At 47.5% G+C, this 19,148-nt stretch overlaps 1 protein-coding gene across 1 annotated transcript; it reads right to left on the reverse strand.

Annotated features, from left to right (window-relative positions):
• Positions 1-2,042: 2,042 nt before the first annotated feature.
• On the reverse strand, positions 2,043-15,592 carry LOC118845793 (zinc finger protein 883-like). The gene is made up of 5 exons (XM_036753825.1): positions 15,525-15,592; positions 14,158-14,304; positions 11,159-11,285; positions 10,709-10,804; positions 2,043-7,918 (listed from the first exon to the last, which is right to left on the reverse strand). The coding sequence occupies exons 2-5, from the start codon at positions 14,290-14,292 to the stop codon at positions 6,387-6,389; spliced, it is 1,890 nt and encodes a 629-aa protein (XP_036609720.1). The 5' UTR covers positions 14,293-14,304; positions 15,525-15,592; the 3' UTR covers positions 2,043-6,386.
• Positions 15,593-19,148: the final 3,556 nt, after the last annotated feature.

The raw sequence follows: 19,148 nt of genomic DNA on the forward strand, positions 1-19,148 counted from the left end.
TTTGAGGTTTTCCCAGTTTATTCTCACAAGCCTGAGAGGTAAATGCTATTATCCCCATTTTACAGATGAAGAAACTGAGGCAAACAGAGGTCAAGTGACATACCAAAGGTTACACAGCTAGCCAGGTGCCTGGGGCAGAATTTGAACTCAGATTTTACTGACTCCAGGTCTGGCATTCTATCCACTGCACCACCTAGCTGCTTCTAGGGTGAGTTTCCTTTTTGTTTATTTACTTTATTTTCCTTACTTTCCAAATTTGAACTTTGTGTTAGAGCCAAGCTCTGCATACTTTGGGAGGGAATGTCTGGGCCTTAACTGTCTATTCTGTATTCTTTTAGGTCTTGCTGCTGCTTTCTCTGGGTATTAAGTACTCTGTCCTTCATGAACCTCAAGGGCAGCTGAGGCTGGAGCCCAGCAAACTTTTAGTATGCCCAGAGTGGTTGGATCTGGGCTGAAGTCTGATCACTGTGTTCTTAGTCTGAACTTTGCAAGCTCCTTACCCAGGTATGAGTCTGAGTGACACAACTGTGGGCTTGCCCCTACTTGGATCTCCAGTGAATTGTTGCAGGACCCAACCACCATCAGCTAGCTGGATGGTTGTGCAAGTTCAGAATGAAGCTGCAGGCTCCCCATTAGTCTGAGGTGCCACCCTGCCCCCAATTGTTTCACTGCAGGCCTCAGACTAGTCTGGAGACTGAAAATTAAATGCTGGGTTTCCTAACCAAGGAATCAGTCTGGTGCACTCTCTAGGACTTTGTGGAGTAGTTACAGGGGACAGCTGGACTGTACTGTCTCCTCCACCATCTTGCCTGGTCCTCTCACCAGAGGATTTTTTTTGTTTTATTTACAATTTTAAATAGTTTTATGGATGTTTTCTGTTTCTTACATCATCATCCTACCCATGTACCCCTCCTGTTCCCACTCTCCCTCCCCAAGAGTCATCTCTTATGACCAATAGTAGGTTTTTTTCCTTTGAGAGGATAAAAATTCAGCATAAATGATCAACACATTGAGAAAGTTCAAAAACATGTACAATGTGTAACATCTGTGGACCTCCCGCCTCCACCACAGGGCTGGTTGGGGTTTCTTTGCACAGCTCTTCATTCCAGTCCCACTTGATTCCATTTGCTTTGGATTTTTTGAAGCATCATTCTTTCCAATTACATTATTGTATTTACCATTTGTATTGTCTTCTTTGATCTGACTTCATTCTGCTGCAGCTCATTTAGATCTTTCCATTCTCTGTATTTATCACATGTATAACTTCCTACAGTAGTATTGTTACATTATATTCACATACCACAGTTTGGCCATTCCCCAATCACTGGATGTTTAGTCTGTTTCCAAATCTTAGTTATCAGAAAAAGCACTGCTATAAATATTTTGGAGTATATGGGGACTTTTTTCTTATCAATCATTTCTTTAGAGTAAGAGTCCAATAATAGTCTCTAGTTCAAAGAGTATGGACAAGTTAGTCACTTTGCACAGTGATTCTAACATGGTTATATCATTTCACAGCTCTATCAGTGTCTTCACTCTGAGCCTGCTGGCACAGGCAGTTGAGTCTTCAGACGCTGGCGGTTCAGAGCTTTGCAGCATTGGTGGTTCTGAAATGCAGCACCCCTACAGGTTTTTGCCCCTGAAGGGTGGTTGTCAAGCCAGCTGTGAAGGCCTGAGAAAACTTCTACAGCCTAAAGCCAGGATCGCTATGGCACCAGAAAGAGGAAGGGAAGACCAGGGTGAGGGGTGAGTTTTGATGTAAGCCTATGTCATGTCTTTGGGTCTGCTACTGCTGCCTTTCTGTCATCAGCATGGAAGGTGGGGGAAGGGTCCTGAGTGAGCTCAGGGCCAGTGAGCATCAGTTCCTGGGCTTGGATTTTTTTTTCACGTTATTTTAGATTTTTGGTGTCCTGGACCATGGAAACAGCTGAAGCTCCTTTATCTTTGATACATAAATTATTGGGGGTAGGGTGGGGTGGAGAGGTCATGGGGATCAGAAAAATTGTCTAGTCCACCATCGTGTGGCTCATATTACCCAGAAGTCTCACCAGGAATATTTTTATTCACAAACAATAAAATTTTCATTTCCAAACAATAACATTTTCTGAGTTGTCAGGTCTTAGAATGCAGATCACTGGGCCAAAGTACATGAACAGTTTTCAATTCACTTCAACAAATTAAGCACCTACTATGTGCCAGGCACTAAACTAAGCATTTAGGAGGCAAAGACCAAATGGAAAACAGTCCCTGCCCTCAGATAGCCTACATTCCACTCAATAGATACACATGCACGGATCAGTAAGTACCGAGTAACTTGAGGAAAGAGTCCTAATAATTGGTGACATTGAGGAAGCTCTGCATAGAAGATGACACCTAAGCTTAGCCACAAAGGAAGACATGTTTTTAGAGGGTGAGGTGAGCAGGGACTGCATTCCAGGAATGGGGGACAGTCTAATTAAAGGCACAGAGGTGGGAGTTCAGGCAACAGCAAGAAGGCCAGTTTGGCTGAAACAAGCCATTATGTGAAGATGATTAAAGTAAATCTGTAAAATCAGGCAGGAGACAGAAGCGCTTTAAATGCTAGGCTGAGGAGTTTGTATGGTATCCTAGAAGCAATAGGGAGCACGTGAAGCTTCCTAAATAAGGGAGGCACATAGTCAGACCTCAGCTTTAGAAGGCTCTTATGGCAGCTAGAGGGACTGGAGAAGCCCCTGAAAGCAGGGGCTGAGTAGAAAACTGCAGCATTGATACAAGCAAGAGCTGATGAGCCCCTGATGTAGCTGAGAAGGGGATGCAAGAGGCTTATGGAGGCAGAATAGGGACCACGGCTACTAACTGGATATGGCAGGGGAGGCCTAAGGGATAAGGCCATGAATATAACTCAAGGGTCTGAGGACCTGGGTAACTAGAAGGATGACAGTAACGAGGAAATCTGGAGGGGCGGGCCTTTTTGGGGGAGATGGTGAGTTTGAGATGCCCATAGAACGTATGTGATGCAAGCCTGGAGCTCAGGAAAGAGAGGTAGGCTAGGCACATAAAGAAATAATCTGCATAGACAGAATTTAATCCATGGGCAGTGACATAAACTGAAAGAGGGTAGAGAGAAGAGGGTCCAGGACAGGAGTCTTCGGGAACATAGTTAGGAGGTGGGACAAAGATGACAGAGCAGAGGAGACCAAGAAAGACAGGTTGAAGGAAAATCAGGCAAGTATACTGATACAAAAGAAGCATCCAGGAGGAAGAGGCACCAAAAGCTGCAGAAAGGACTAGAAGGAAGAGACCCCTGCAATAAGGCCATTACATTAGAACGATGAATAAATCGTTGGTAACCTTGGGGAGAACAGGTTCAGTTAAGGGATGGAGTCATAAGGCTGCTTAAAGTAAGTGGGAGATAAGGAAATGAAGGCCCCAAGGGTTGAATGGTTTAACTTTGGCCAAGGGGAACAGACTTCCAGGACTAGAGCCTGTAGGTGTAGAGAGGACAAATGAAAGCTACAGGACATCTGGTTCCATCTATATAGAGTGAGAAGGAAGTCAAGAGATAAAAGGGGGATAAAGAGTGGGGGCAAGCTATTGGTGGAAGTGGGAGAACCACTGTGGTAATCCGTATTTCTCCAATTATGAGAGGATTGAACAGTCTTCCTAGTGGGTTATTGCTAATCTGTACTTAACTTTTTCTATCTTTTGACTACTTATCTATAGAGGAGGGAACTAACAGAAATGGGTGTTTATTCCCTCTATTTGTTGTAGGGCACATTTTCTACAGAATTGAAATGAAGATGTTCTGAGGAATCTCCCCCTCCCCATCAAGAACTCAAGCAGGGGCTAAGCAGCCACTTCTCTGACAAGGTCCCCCAGCTGATGGGGACCCCACCACTTTCCCATGGGGAAGGCGGTGAAGGGAAGGCACTGGAGTCTTAGGATGGGGCAGCCTGAATCTCAGGTTCAGGTAGGAAGCTGGAGAAAGAGGAAGAAGGGGATCACTGACAAAGTCCTCCCACCATGAGGAAGAGTGATCTTCTTACTGAGATGCCATCTAGCCCAGACTTTTCCTAAAGTACCCACCTCAATCTCCCTATATCCTCTCCAGGCCCTGTTCTTCTCCTGAAGCCTCAATTCCACAGTAATATTTCAAGCAGATGTCCAAGCATCTATGAAGTTTCCTTTTTCCTTTCCCCTCTCAAAGGTGACAAGCTTAAAATGGAAAAGGCCAAATGGAATGATTTGAGATCCAGACATCCAATAAATTGCCCACCTGACCCTGGGATTTTGCTAGAGATTTTAACAGAACAAAGAGAAAAATTATTTCCCTCTTACTGCTGGTGAGTTGAAAGGACCATTTAGTCCAACCTGTACCAGAATAATAACTCCCTCTATAACATTCCTGATGTAGTCAACCAGCCTTGGCATGAAGACCTTAAATAGAGAAACAATCCATTCCATTTTTGCATAGCTCTGTAATTACTGGGACATTTTTTTCTGGACATCATCCTAGATCTGCTTCTGCAACCCAGGCAGTCCTATTTCAGGTCTTTTGAGGCCAAGCTGAGTAAGTCTTAGTCCCTCTGCTCCTTATAACCCTTGAATAGATGACAGACTGGGTAAGTAGGTGGTGCTGCTGGGAGAAATGGTGGCACTCCTCTGATGCTCTGCAGTAAAGTGATGTCTGGAAATAAACGCTAATCCGCTTCACTAGAGGTGATACTTGCAACCTCAGAGAGAGATGAGATTCCTAAGATTATGGAGAGAAGAGAATAAGATCAAAGGTACAAGTATGGGGAACACATAGCCTATGGCTATGAGAAAAGGACAAGTGGCAGCAACGATGAAAGGGAACCAACACAGTAGAGCAGAAAGACGGCTGACCTTGGAGTCAAGAGAACAAGGCTTGAATTCTACATCTCACAATAACCAGCTATAAGACCATGGGCATGTCACTCAAGTGTCTCAGGTCCCAGTAACCTTATCTATAAAATGGTGATGATGATCCTTGTTCTGCCTCTGGGACTGTCGGGAGGAAAGCATAGGATGTAGTAAAGACAATGAGAAAGGAAGGTGTGGTCAACAGTGTCATATTCTTCATAGAGGATGAGGACTTAATGAGAGGCCATTGAACTTGGCTTTTAGAAGAACACTGCTGACTTCTGAGAGAACAATTTCAGTAGAGGAGTTATGACACAAGTCACACATTGTGGAAGATCTGGCCAGTGGTGATACATTGGAGGCAGGACACTCGTGTGACCACGGGCAACTCTCAACCTCTCTAAGCTTGGTTCCTCATCTATAAAGTGGCGATAATAATACTTGTATAAGTTATGCCACAAAGTCTTTGTGAGGAAGAAATCGGATAAGTCCACTGTAAACTTTTAGAAGGTATACAATTTTAAGCTCTTATTATTATTGGATGTAGGCAGCCTTTTTGAAAGTTTGACAGTGAAGGAGAGATGGGTGAATAGTTGGATGAGGGAGTGAGTTGAGGATAGGTTTGTGAGGGGGTTGTTTTGTGTGCCTGTGTGTGAGTTTATTAAATGAGGAGATCTGAGCAGGCAGCTGGAAAAGATCCAGCAAAGGATAGATTTAAGATTCTGGAGAGGCAAAGGATGTTTGCAAGAGAAGGGCCTTGGAATGAGCAGAAGAGGCAAAACTAAGGACACAGGAAAAGGACCAAAGAGATACAAGTTGAGAATTCCAAGTTGTGGTGAGCGGAGTTGAAAGAGACAATACCCACCAGTTGCCATCCTTAGTAAATTAAGAGTTTAAATCATCATCTGTGTGAGAGTTGGAGGAAGGAGGCTGGGGACTTAAAAGAGAGAAAGTTGGAACTTCCACTGTGGGAAATTTAACGGGGATTTGCTCCATCTATTTTGGGATTTCCTTTATGTTTGAATTTTCTGATTTCTTTTTGAAAAAAATCATGAATTGCGTTTTTACATCAGTCATATCTAGATATACACCCCTACCCAAGAACTGAACTCTCTTTTATAAAAAGCAACAGATAAAGTGATCAAATACAACATATACAACATTCTTCCCCTGTAACCCTTCACCTTTCTGCCAAGGGTAGGAAGTCATGTCTCATTATCTGTTCTCTAAGACCAAGCTTAGCCACTATAATTACTCAAATTTCAACTTCCTTGTAGTGATTCCATTTGTATCACGGTATTCACAGTGTATACTGGTCTTCTGGTTCTGCCTACTTCACTCTGAATCAGTTCATACCAGTCTTCTCAAGTTTCTCTGAATTCCTCACACACACATCATTTCTTAGTGTACAACAGTTCTCCACTGTACATACCAGCCATTCCCAAACAATTCACAGATGGTATGAATTCTCTAATTTCCAGGAAAGTGCACTTTAGCTGAATGCCTTCTGATTATTACAGTTATTAGATTTTCCCTTCATAAGGCTTTTCTCCATTGTGAATTCTGTAATGCTGAGTGAGGTGCTTACTCAGACGGAAAGCCCTCCCACATTTCTTACATTTATAAGGTTTCTCTCCTGTGTGAACTGTCAGATGTTCAGTAAGTCCTGTGCTTCGGCTGAAGGCCTTTCCACATTCATTGCATTCGTAACGTTTCTCTCCAGTATGAACTCTCTGATGACGAGTAAGTTCTGTGTTCCGGCGGAAGGTTTTCCCACATTCACTACATTCATAAGGTTTTTCTCCAGTATGAATTCTCTGGTGTAGATGTAGTCCTGTGCTCAGACGGAAAGCCTTCCCACATTCATTGCATTCATAAGGTTTTTCCCCAGTATGAACTGACTGATGTCGGGTAAGTTCTATGTTTCGGCGGAAGCACTTCCCACATGCAGAACACTCATAAGATTTCTCTTCGGTATGAATGATCTGATGTCGAGTAAGCAATGCACTCTGGTGGAAAGTCTTCCCACATTCATTACATTCAAAAAGTTTTTCTCTAGTGTGAACTCTCTGATGTACAGTAAGCTGTGTGCTCCAACAGAAGGTCTTCCCACATTCATTACATTCATAAGGTTTCTCTCCAGTATGAATTCTCTGATGTATAGCAAGTTGTGTACTCCGATTAAAGGCTTTCCCACATTCATCACATCCATAAGGTTTCTCTCCAGTATGAACTTTCTGATGTTCAGAAAGCTGTGAGCTCCTTCGAAAACCCTTCCCACATTCATTACATTTATGAGCTTTATCTCGAGTATGAATTATCTCATGCTGAGTAAGTCCCTTTCTCTGGTGGAAGGTCTTCCCACATCCATTACATTCATAAGGTTTCTTTCCACTATGAATTCTCTTATGTACAGTAAGCTGTGTGCTCCGGCGGAAGGCCTTCCCACATGCATTACATCCATAAGGTTTTTCTCCAGTGTGAATTCGACGATGTTCAGCAAGCTGTGAACTTCGACAGAAGGACTTCCCACAGTCGTTACATTCATATGGTTTTTCTCCAGTGTGAATTCTCTGGTGTACAGTAAGTTGGGTGTTCCATCGGAAGGCCTTCCCACATTCAATGCACTCATAAGGTTTCTCTCCTCTGTGAATTCTCTGGTGCCCAGTAAGACCTGAGCTCCCCTGGAAGGCTTTTCCACATTGATTACATTCATAAGATTTTGCTGCAGCATTACGTCTCTGGCACCAAATGAGGTCTGAATTGTAATTAGAGCATTTTCCCTGTTCGAGATACCTATAAATGACATTCTCTGCGTAGACTTGATGACTTTTTTTTCTGTTTGTATTCAGTCTAAAGCTCTTCCTAAGTTTATCACATTTATGGAGATTATTCTGCTTACTGCTCTTCTCTCTTTCCACCCTAGGATTTCGTTCCCAGACTTTTCCTGAATTGGAGAAACAAGGACTATCTTTTGGTAATCTCTGATTGGATACTGCCTCAGAAAGGCTCAGGTGGGGAGTTGACACCCTGGTTTCAGGCTTTATCTCTGAAACTGGAAAGAAGGGGAAAAAATGTAAATATTTCCTCCTTATTCCCTTTGCCATAATCATAAAGTTTTTTGGCTCCAAGGTCAGTCCACATTCTTTAAAAATTAAATAACCATGAGAAACTTAAGTTAATGAATTTCAATACATAAATATTAGAACTTTTTTCCCCAGTTACTTCTTCTAAATGTCCATCAAGACTCTTTGACCATTTATTTTCACTTTGTACCTTCACAATCACAGTATAAGGCGTCTGGAACCATTCCCACTCCCACTCACATTGGCAGACCAGGTCCCCAGAAGCTGACTACTGCACCCCTTCAGGTTCTAGGGGTTACTCTGAGGCACTAGGATATGTAGTATCATCATTCACAAGCCTCCCCTCAGTGTGTTTCCCACTGATAAGTAGCCAGTAGGCTCAACAGCAGGCACTCAACAAATGCTTCTTGATTTGATTCATACTAGAAATCTTTTTAGAACAATTCACAACCTGGGAGATTCATGTTCTTCCTTACCTCCAAAAACATAGTATCTGTATAAAAAACAGACATCATTTTATACAATTCTCACATTACAGGCTGTCTTAAGTGCCTTTCCCAACCCAAAGCTAATAATGAAAGAAAAAAAATAGAAAATTAAGCCTCTCACCCCTGGAGAGAGTCTGATCCCTACAGAGCTCCTAGACCATGGTGGGCTTTCCTCTCCATCGCCATGGACTAAGGCTGAAAGTCACCCATCACGCTCCAGTGAGGAATAAAGTTATCAGGGCTGAAAATTCCTCAGTGATTCCCTCAGCACAAAAGGGCCATCCAACTTGATGCTCAGAAAAAATGTCTCTAGGGGTCCCCCGTATACACAAGGCAATCTCATTGGAGGTTCAGAAACACAATCTCTTTGGGTCCCTTTGCCATTGGGCATCCGACATTTCCCCAAAGATCCCTATCAATGCACAGGACATCTGGATGTATGAGATGAGGGAGAATGAGGAGTTACAACAAGGTGGAGAACCTGGGAAACTGAAAGGACGATGGCACCCTCAATAAGAACAGGTGCAGTAGCAGGTTATAAAGAGCCCTGAATGCCAAACAGAGGATTTTCTATCAGATCCTGTGGGTGATAGGGAGCCACTGGAATTTATTGTGCAGTGTAACCAAGTGAGATAATATGTGTGAAGCTCTTAGCAAACCCCAAAGTGCTATATAAATGTTAGATACTCATATTATTTTCCAAAGGGAAACAATTCTGATGAGAAAGAAAATTGGGACTTGTTTGGTGTGACCAATGCAAGTACACAAGAACTCACCACCCTGTCTGGATTTCCAGAATATCCAAAGCAGGTGGGAGAAGATGGAAGTTAAGAGTGACAACAACGAAGCTCAAGATGAGCTGGAGCCATTGAGGGAGGCCAAGGACAATGACTCTGCTGTGAGAAATAGGAGGACCCAAGGGGAACAGGACCCCCATTCAGGGTGGATGTGATGGGGAGAATAGACAGCAGAAGGAAAGCAGAGCTGCCTGATGCTTTTTGGTTTTGTTTTCCCTGCCCAGCACCTTTGCCATGGAGATGAGCGCCAGCAGGGAGGAGAGGCCCAGAATGAGCAGAGAGAGACAGCAGGGAGCACAGAGCCCGGCCCGGGGGGGGGGGGTGCCCCAAGCGTCTCCCATGGAGAATGGAAGTGTCCCTACAGCTCTCCAGAGCGGCACACTGTGCTCCCAATGCTCAATAAAGGAAAAAAAAAATGAATCTGAAAAGCACAAGCCAATGGGATTAGAGTTGGTTCTTTGTATTTTTAAAGAGATAGGCACTGGACATCTGGAAAAGGAAAAAGTCATTCCTGAGACCCAGCCTGGCCTCATCCAGAACAGCTCAGACCAGACTGCCCTAATTAACTTGCCAACAAGGGTGGTGCTGTTCATAGAGTTTACCCAGATTTTGGCAAAGTTCTTGGACAAGTCTCTCCTGGATAATGGGGCAGATCTGGCCTAGACAACAGGGCAGTGACTTGGATTTAGAGCTGGCTGGTTGGCCACACCCCCAGAAGAGCAGCCAGTCATGGTTTTAACCCACTTGGCAGGAGGTCTCCAGGGGAGGGCCCCAGGAAATGGTGTTTGGCCTTGTGTTGTGTAACATTTTTATTAATGATTCAGATAGAGGCTTGGGTGGCAGATGACACAGAATTGAGAAGAGCTAATACACTCACTGGACAACACGGCCAAGATCCAGAAAGATCTCAACATGCTGGAGCATTGGGGTGAGTCGGACACTGTGAAATGTGGTAAGGATAAATGACAATTCTGATGTGATCTAAAAATTGACTTCATGAGTACCATGTGGGAGAGGGAGAGGCATGGTCAGCCCATGGCTGGTCTGAAAAAGATCTGGGGATCTCAGTGGACTACAAGCAGTGGGATGTGAGTGCCAGTCTCGGGCTGCAAATGTTAGGAGAGGCTAAACACACAAGAGGGAGGTGAAGATCTGGCTGGACAATGAGTTTCAGTTCTTAAAGCCAGCTGAGGAAAGCCACTGTTTTGTACAATGGAAGCGACTGTATCCAGAAGGAAGACTGGGGAGGGCTGCCATTACTAATTCTGCAAGAATCTGACATTCAAAATCTATACTGAATCAATGCAAATGTGTAAGACAGAACCATCCCTCAGGAAGTGGGGCATCAAAACTCACCCGCCAGCAGGTCTCCAAAGAGGAAATGAGCCCCTAGAAGGGTGTGTCTGCAGCCCTGCCCCCCAGACTGGGAGCTGCCCACCCCATGTCGGGATAGTGACCAGCCCCCCCTCCTCACCTGGGCCATGAGTTCCTGGGCTGTCTCTCTCCAGCATCCAAGGTGCTTCCCCTCTCTCCAGATGCTCAATCACATCTTGTGTAGATATGGCCAGTCCTGCTCATTGGAAACAGGAAAGATGAGGACAGAGGGCCAGCTCAAAATTTGGTTCTGACTCATTGGAAGGAAGAGCCTGAGGGTGTGCAAAGGTCTTCAGAGGCTTTTCTATTATGGTTCTAGGGGAGTGGGGGAAACGCATCATAGAGGCTCATGGGGGTGGGCTCCCCGCTTCTCTGGGGATCAGTCCTGGGACAGCAGGGGAGGAAGGGACCATCCCACAGACAAGGGTATGGACCTGTCAGGCCAAGTCTTCCTATGTGGGAGCTCTGGATCACTGGGCACCGAGATCTTCTCAGCATTTACTAAGAAGGGAGGAAGCAGATTCTCTCGGGCAGATCCTAGAGTCCTTACCCAGGCACACCAGGTTCCGGTAGTTCTCCAGCATCACCTCCTGGTAGAGTTCCTTCTGAGAAGGGGCGAGCTGTCCCCACTCCTCTTGGGTGAAGTCTACGGCCACATCCCTGAGGGTCACGGAGCCCTGAAACACCAGATCCATGTGTAGCCACCCTGAGAAGGAGGGGGGAAGGTGGAGCAGGGGAGGGCCGCAGGGGTCTAACATGTGCAGGATTCACTGGGTAACCATGACTAACCATAGTGCTCTGTTTCAACAATCTGGCTAGCAGCTGCTGCGGGGGTTAAAAACCAACACAAGCCCAACAACAAGAACGCTGCCAGCATAGGTTCTTTTGATCTGCTTTACTAAGGAAAGCAATGTTAAGGGGTTAACAGGCTTACTTTAATTCAGTATACAAATATCATTCACTTAGTTCAGGGGAAAAAGCCAGCACCCTGAACTTTAGAACAAATACAAAGAAATTACAAACATCAACAGACAGACCTCGTCTGATTCAAATCCCAATCCATAGCTACCAGAGTTTAACAAAGTCCCAACATCCAGGTCATGAGCTGGAGGGCTGTTAGCTACAGCTGCCTGGAGTCTCTGCATCAGCGAGCCACCAAGAGTGACAGCCCTAAGCAAATGGCTCTGTCTTCCCTTTTTTATACAGTTTCAGACATTATCAAACATCATCTGAGCAACCAGAACTTAGGCTCCTATGATTGGCTCTGGAGTTAGCACCTCTCCTTAGGACCCTGGGAGCTTCATACCCACATAGGCTTAGCACCTAGTAATTAGGGGTCTGGGGCAAGCTTAGGAGCAAAGATCTAATCAGGCCTCCCTTAGTTAGCCCCACCTAGGGCCCCCACCTTAGTCACCAATTCACACCCACATAGGTTTAGCACCTAATAAGGATTTGGGCCTCTGGCTTAGCACCTAGTAAGACTCAATCAAAGACACTTAATTAATCATTTAAAAACAGTAAGAAAGTCCCAACTTTATTGATATTACAGGCTCCTTCTCAGTCTCCTCTGCCGATCACCCGGGTCATGCCGCCGGCTCCCAGCGTCCCCCGAAGCTTCCATCGGCTCTCATGTATTCAACTGGCAAGTTTGCGCTGAAAGTTCTCAGCCCTAACCTCTGCCCTCACCTCCAGTTGCACCCACATCTCCAACTGCCTATTGGACAGCCCAGGGCTTGGCATATATCAGACAGAATCCATTCTCCCTTCTTTTGGGAGCAGCACCTGGAGCCAGGAAGCTGAGTTCCAGTCCAGCCTCAGACACTTACTATCTGTGGGACCTGTTTGCTTCAGTCTCCTCCCCCAGGGCTGCTATGAGGGTCACATGAAGGAATGACTGTAAAGTGCTTGGCACAGCACCCGCACACAGTAGTGCTACAGAAATTTTAGTCACTATCGCTGTTTTCCCCAGTCTCCCTCACTGCTGAGGCTGCCCTTGTTTCAATCCCCAGGCGTCGTTCCTGCCACCTCACACTCGGCCACCGCCCCCCCCCCTCCTTTCTGCCTCCCAGCAGGCCCTCCCTCCCACCCTGGTGCAGACCCTCGTCTCCTCACGAATGGCTTATGGCAGTGGCTGTCACAGGTTCGGGGAAGGTCTGCTTCCCTCCTCCATTCAGTCTACGGAACAGATCCAATCCCGTCCCTCCCCTACTCCACAACCTCCCGTGGCTCCCTAGGGCCTTTCCACGGCCCTTCCAATGCCGGCTATTGCCATTTGCTCTAATCTGCCCACAAAGTGAGACTTTCAAATTGGTTCGGTTTGCTTCTCTCCTCTCCTCCTTCTATGAGTGACGTGGTTCAATCTCTCATAGGACGGCTAAGGGTTGGCGACCGTTTTTGTGGTGCACTGTTCCTGTCTTCTGAGATGTCCGTCACGGCTCTGGGCTCTCTCGGGCTTCAGTACCAGAGATGTTGGAAGCAAACAATTTTCCCAGCTGACGGCTTTCTTTCCCTCACTGAGCTGATTTTGTTCATCTAAAAATTGTTACTTTTTCTTTTAAAAAGTTATTTCAATGCACATTAATTATGTCTAGCTCCCACTGCCCCTTCTCTAGTGAAAAATTCCAAATAAAACTCTCATAACAATATACTAGACAAGCAAAACCAGACCCTCTGTGGCCACCCCCCTCTGGCAGGGAGCGGTGGCTCGGCAGCCCAAAGCCTTTCCATTTCCTCATTCCACGGAAAATGCCTTTGTGAAGTCACCTTCTGTCCTTCCCCTCGGTGGGCTCGGAGTTCTCCTTTGGGCCCTGAGTGTGAATCTTGGTCACGGGGGCCTCCAGCTGCCCACTGCCACTACTGCTACTAAGAATATGACATTCCAGATTTTCCCAATGTATTGGTCATTTTCTGAACTTTTTCCCACTTTGCCCCCTTTAAAAACGTTCCTTGTTATGAGGGATGGCTCTCTGGGAAGGAGAAGGGTATGAGGGTATGAGGGGAATCTGGGCAATGAAACAAAAGAAATCTATTTTTAAGAAGAACCTGACACTAAGAATCTCTAAGGAACATCCTGCTGGCAATTCTCAGTGCCAAGGTGTAACAGGTGCCCCGGCTGGAGCCCTCTGCCCGAAGCCAAGACCCCTGGAAGGTGCCTCCTAAGCCTGGCACCGAAGTGGTTACTGAGCCTCGGACAGGCTGGGGCTCCGTGCCCTAACCAGGCAAGATCCTCCTCTTCCGTGTGTTCAACCTCTCTGGGGGCACCATGCCCCCCAAGTGTCAGGACCCCCAAGGGGGGGAGAAGTCAGCGTGCAGGTGGGGACCCCCACCCTAAAGCACCAGTGCTGACCCCCCAAGCCTCTGTCTGCACCCCCAAAGGGCAGGTCCTGGCCCAGCGGCTCGGGCCTCGGGGGCTTCCTGGCATACCTGTCTGCACAGGCAGCTCAGTACTGAGCCTGGGCTGGAGAAGACAGAGGACCCCAGGGAGCCCCAGCAGACACCTGGTTGTTCTGCCCCAGTCTCCCATCTGAGGCCCCAGAGGGGGCTGCTCACCTGGGGGAGCCCGGGGGCTATTCCTGCCTCCTCTTCCTCCTCCAGATGGGGCCAGCGTGGGCAGCTCTGGAGGCTAGACATAGATCTCAGGCTGTTGGCACATTCACGCCTTCCTTCATTCATGCATTCATTCATTCTGCAGCAGGCCTGGAAGACAAAAGAAGACCAGCCCACCTTCAAACAGTTGTGTTGGTAAGCAAAATAGGCTCTTAGCACTCAGTTCAACAAGTGCCTTTGGAGAATTTGGCTTTTGTTTCCTTTGAGTGATTCAGTGTATTTATTGAGTCTTACTAGGTGCTAAGCCCCAGGCTCTAACCCCTATTTGGGGCTAAGCCAATGTGGGTGTGAAGCTCCCAGGGTACTAAGGAGAGGTGCTAAGTCAAGAGCCAATCCTAGGAGTCTAAGGTCATTCGGATGATATATAAGAAGAGAGGAGGGAGCCATTTGTTTGCTCAGGGCTCTCACTCTTGGTGGCGGTGCACTGATGCACTCCAAGCAGCTGTAACCCAGATGCTGGGGCTTTGTTAAGCTCTGGTAACTATGTATCGGGATTTGACCCAGACAAGGTCTGTCTGTCCATGTTTGTAACTTATTGGTATTTGCTCTGAGGTTCAGGGTGCTGGCTTTTCCCCCTTGAACTAAGTGAGTGATGCTTGTGTGCTGGATTAAAGTAAGCTTGTCAACCCCTTCACCTTGCTTTCCTTAGCAAAGCAGATCAAAAGAACCTGGGCTTTGGCAGCGGCTTGGGGGGGGGGGGTTGGTCTTTCACCCCCTGGACAGCTGCTAGCCGGTGGCTGAAACAGTCAACCAACACACACCCAGATGGGGGAGGGGAAGCCACCTCAGACACAGGCTGGCGGACCACCCCCCCCCCTCTGGCCCGGCAGCTCAGAGGCTGGGGGGTGGGGGGGCCCCTCAGGGAGGGGCCACCTTCCTGGGAGGAGGGTGTTTCTGTGGAATGGATTCCCTGCTCTAGTGAAATCCCAGGTCTGGCGGGGGCCCTCCCCAGCCAAAGCAGAAGGAGGGGCCAGGGGCGGGGCCAGGCGGAGGTGGCCAAGGCAGGGAAGCTCAGAGCACCTGGGGAGGGGCAGGCCTCACCGAGGGGGCGGGGCCACACGAGGTGGGGGGGGGGAGGGGGCGGGCAGCCTGGGGGGCATATCCCGCCCTTGAGCAGGTGACAGAGCCAAGACTTAAACTGCTGCTGATTGGCTCCATGGCCCGCATCACACCCCCCCCCCCCACCGTGGTCCAACCAGTGGGCGCTTCCGCTCCCACGTTCTGGCCACCTCCCACACCACACCTCCTCCTGGCCCTTCCTCCGCCCCAGGAGGATCCGAACCCCCTGCCAGGGTCCAGCCCCCACTCACCTGGGTCCAGGACACACAGGCCTCGACACTGGAGGGGGCTCCCTGCGAAGTGACGTGCACGTGATTCCGCGCCGGAACCCCGCCCTGCTGGGAGAAAAGAGATGCATTTGCACGGCCTTCTGGGAATCGTAGTCTGCAGGCCGGAGCCACACGTGCGCATGTTTGGCACTTTCTCCTGGGCCAAAGCCTCGCCCCCACCACGTGCACAGAGCTGGGCCCCTCCCACACGTGCTCCTCTCGCACTCCCGCTCTTCCCTCCTCCCTGCTGGGCAGTGGCGGTTCAGAGGCCCAAGGGGAGGGTCCAGCGTTTGAGGGGGAGGGGGAAACCTGCCATCCTCAGGAGATCAGAGAGGGGGGACAGAGCTGGGGGATGGGGGACATTTTCTAGCTCCTACTTGGGGAGGGAAACTTGATTGATTAATGAGAGGCTTTTGCATCTTGATTTATTTATTCTTAATTTAGCAAAAGTAAATAAAATCATTATTCTGATCTACGAACTTGTTACTGTTGTCGAGTCGGACTCCCCCAACCCCATTTGGGGTTCTCTTAGCAAAAATACTGGAGGGGTTTGCCCTTTCCTTCTCCAGCTCATTTTATGGGTGAAGAAACTGAGGCAAACAGGGTTAAATGACTTGCCCAGGGTCATACAGATGGCGTCTGTGGTGGCATTCGAACTGGGGTCTCCCTGACTCCAGGGCTGGCTGCTATCCACAGCACCACTTAATTGCAAATCACTGCAAAAAAGAGAATTGTCTGTGAAACTGCAAATCTCTCCTGCTCGAAGCATCGGATAATTGCAGAGCTCCTGGCTTGCTTGTCCGCATCTCCTTCTGTTCTCTTTTCTCCTGTTATGGGACAAATGGCCTTTCTTTGGGTGCATGTGGCATGTTATTTCTGCCAGAAGGAATCTGCCACAATGCAGAAATTATCCAGGTGAGCTAAGCATTTATGTAATTATGAACTGGGGCAGGCATGCCGCGTTCTTTGAGCGCTCCCTGGAAGACCAGGCCTGGCAGCACATTTTAATAAGGTGCAGAAACATGGGGGAGGAGCGAAGTGGGGATGGATGGGGAAGGGGATGAAAAAAGGTGGGAAGGGGATGGGAAGGTGTAATATCAATTAAGTTGGGACTTTTTTACAGTTTTAGAATGATAAATTAAGTCTCTTTGAGCCTTATTAGGTGCAAAGTCCCAGGCCCAAACCCCTATCTACTAGGTGCTAAGCCTATGTGGGCATGAAGCCTTGAGGGTCCTAAAGGGTGTTGCTAAGACCAGAGTCAACAGTAGGAGCTTAAGTTCTGGTCGCTCAGATGACGTTTGATGATGGCTAAAGAGTGTATAAAAGGAGAGAACAGAGCTATTTGCTTGGGGCTCTGAGCCACGGGAGGAGTGGGCCAGCCATTGTTATGAGCTCCCGGGCTCCTGAACTCAGATGTTGGTTTCTTGGTAACTATGGATTGTATGTGGTCTGTTAATAATGTGTGTTTGTAATTTGTTTGTATTTGCTCCGAAGTTCAGGGTTCTGGCTCTTTCTCCTGAACCAAGTGAATGATATTTGTATGTTGGTTTGAAATAAGATTGTTAACCCCCTAACGCTACTTTCCTTAGTAAAGCAGATCAAAAGAACCTGTGCTGGCAGCGTCCTTGATGTTGGGCTTGTGTTGGTCTTTCACCACCCCACCCCCCAGCAGCTGCTAGCCACGTTGTTGCAACAGAAAGGGGTGGGGAAGGGGATGTGGAGGAGGGAGGCACAGAAACTCTCTTAGGTGACCATGGACTAGAGTTGGGAGCACTAGGCAGCCTGGACTCCATGGAGATGTAAGAGGCCTTGGGGTAGGAACAAGAGGCTGAGTCTCATTTTTATAGGGTTGGGTTTTGAGAAACAGACCAACTCCTCTAGGGCCACCTTGGGCTAGCTCATTAACATATTTGAGTCATCTAAAAGTTATCCATAAACTTCACAGTTACCGCACCCCCCCCCCCCCACACACACCCCTGCTATCCGCACCTTCCGGATGTTCTACTGCTGTGGAGCTGCAGAAGTCTGGATTGGGTCTGGGACTTAAGGATCACAGGACCTAAGCCTGGACCAGTGATGCCTAAAATGATCCTCTCATGCAGCGTGTATTACCAGGATGTCAACTTTGGTTAACGTCTGTTGCAATTTGTAACGTTCCTTTGAGGTTTGGGAAAGTTTGTATGCAACATCCAGGTTTCCTTTTGCTATTGTATTTCCTGCTAACACTGACTGATTTACAAGGGCACAGGGTAGTCAGGGACACCAAAACAAGACACACATTTAACAGTTTTGACCTAGGTTTTATTATACTTAAGCACAAATTCAGCATTTAAAAAAAATGAACAAAGATTAGGATTCTAAAGAGGCTTTTAAAGTCAAAATTATGTCTGGCAGAAAAATCATTCATTCACATATTGCAATCCATACATTCTTTCAGGCTATAGAAGTTGAAGAAAAGACATTCATAATCCCATGCTTTCCTCAATGGCATAAAAGCTGAAAAAACTTAGCTAAACACAATCAAAATCTCATAGGCCTCCTAAGGACACGAAGCCAGTTAAACATAATCTCTAGGTAAACTAGGTCAGATTAAAAATAAAACTACATTTACGGGTTTTACAATGAAAGGAAATTCCTGGCGCCTGCGGCCTGAGGCAGGAGAATATTTCTCAGATAAGTCACATTACTTTGGGAAACCTCGACCCCGTTTTTGGCTTCTTAAATGAGATATGTTTTACACCCACAGGGTAGATTTTAGCCAATGCAGTAAACTCCTAACTAGGAGAAATGGCCCTCACTTCCCCCCAAATAACTAAAATGGCTGAAGGAAATCCAAGATGCCTTTCTTCCTTCCTGTTGCTAGGATCCCTTTCTCTTCCCACATTCACCCCTCCCCTACTGAAGAGAAACAGCAGGTAGACATTTTTAACTTCCACCAGCCATTTCTAAAATCACACCTCCTGCTTCTGAGGTGCAGAGGGCCGGTTCTGAGAAAGTCCATTCTGGCATAAGATGCGGGCCAGGTTTTCCCTGTAGGCCTGTTTTTGCCCTTGGGCTGATGACTCCCTCCCCCGCCCCAGGTGGGCACACCTGCTAAACACCACCTGTGGGCTAACAGTGTTTACAGCAAAGGGGGAACGAGTCATGCCTCCCACGTGATCTGTGGGTTCTGCTGGCCCAAAATAAGGATGTAAGCCCTGTCCCTCGCTTTAATAAACGGAGCCCTGATTTCCTGTTCCACCTGGCCCAGGTTTTCTTTTCACTCTCTGCCGCACTCTTCCCACCTCCAGGGCCCCTCCCTCTGGCCCCAGCGAAGAAAGCACCAAGCATAAAACTGCTTGGCCTTCACAGCCCTGTACAACCTGCCCCTAGCCTTACAGGCCGTCTCACCCCTTACCAACTCACACATCCTCCTGGCTGCTCCAGATGCCAGGCCTTTGCCCTGGCTGTATCCCCATGCTCATCACCTCCCCTTTGCTGATTGCTTCTACTATCCCGTCTACGCCTACTTCGTACAGAGTTTCTTGCATGTTCTTCCTCCTCCCCGTTAGAATGTGAGCTCCGCCAGGTCGGGCACACAAAAGGTGCTTAACTGATGCTTGTGGA

This window comes from Trichosurus vulpecula, chromosome 1 (assembly GCF_011100635.1).
Source record: "Trichosurus vulpecula isolate mTriVul1 chromosome 1, mTriVul1.pri, whole genome shotgun sequence".
Taxonomy (NCBI): Eukaryota; Metazoa; Chordata; class Mammalia; order Diprotodontia; family Phalangeridae; genus Trichosurus; species Trichosurus vulpecula.

Bases quoted from the DNA above. Each gene is read 5' to 3' on its own strand.
- LOC118845793 (XM_036753825.1), bottom strand. From the start codon at position 14,292: ATGAATGAATGCATGAATGAAGGAAGGCGTGAATGTGCCAACAGCCTG. The intron at 11,286-14,157 runs GTGAGCAGCCCC...CTGGTGTTTCAG, and splicing joins TAGCCCCCGGGCTCCCCCAG to GGCTCCGTGACCCTCAGGGA. The intron at 7,919-10,708 runs GTGAGGAGGGGG...CCTTCTTTCCAG, and splicing joins CCCAGGAACTCATGGCCCAG to TTTCAGAGATAAAGCCTGAA.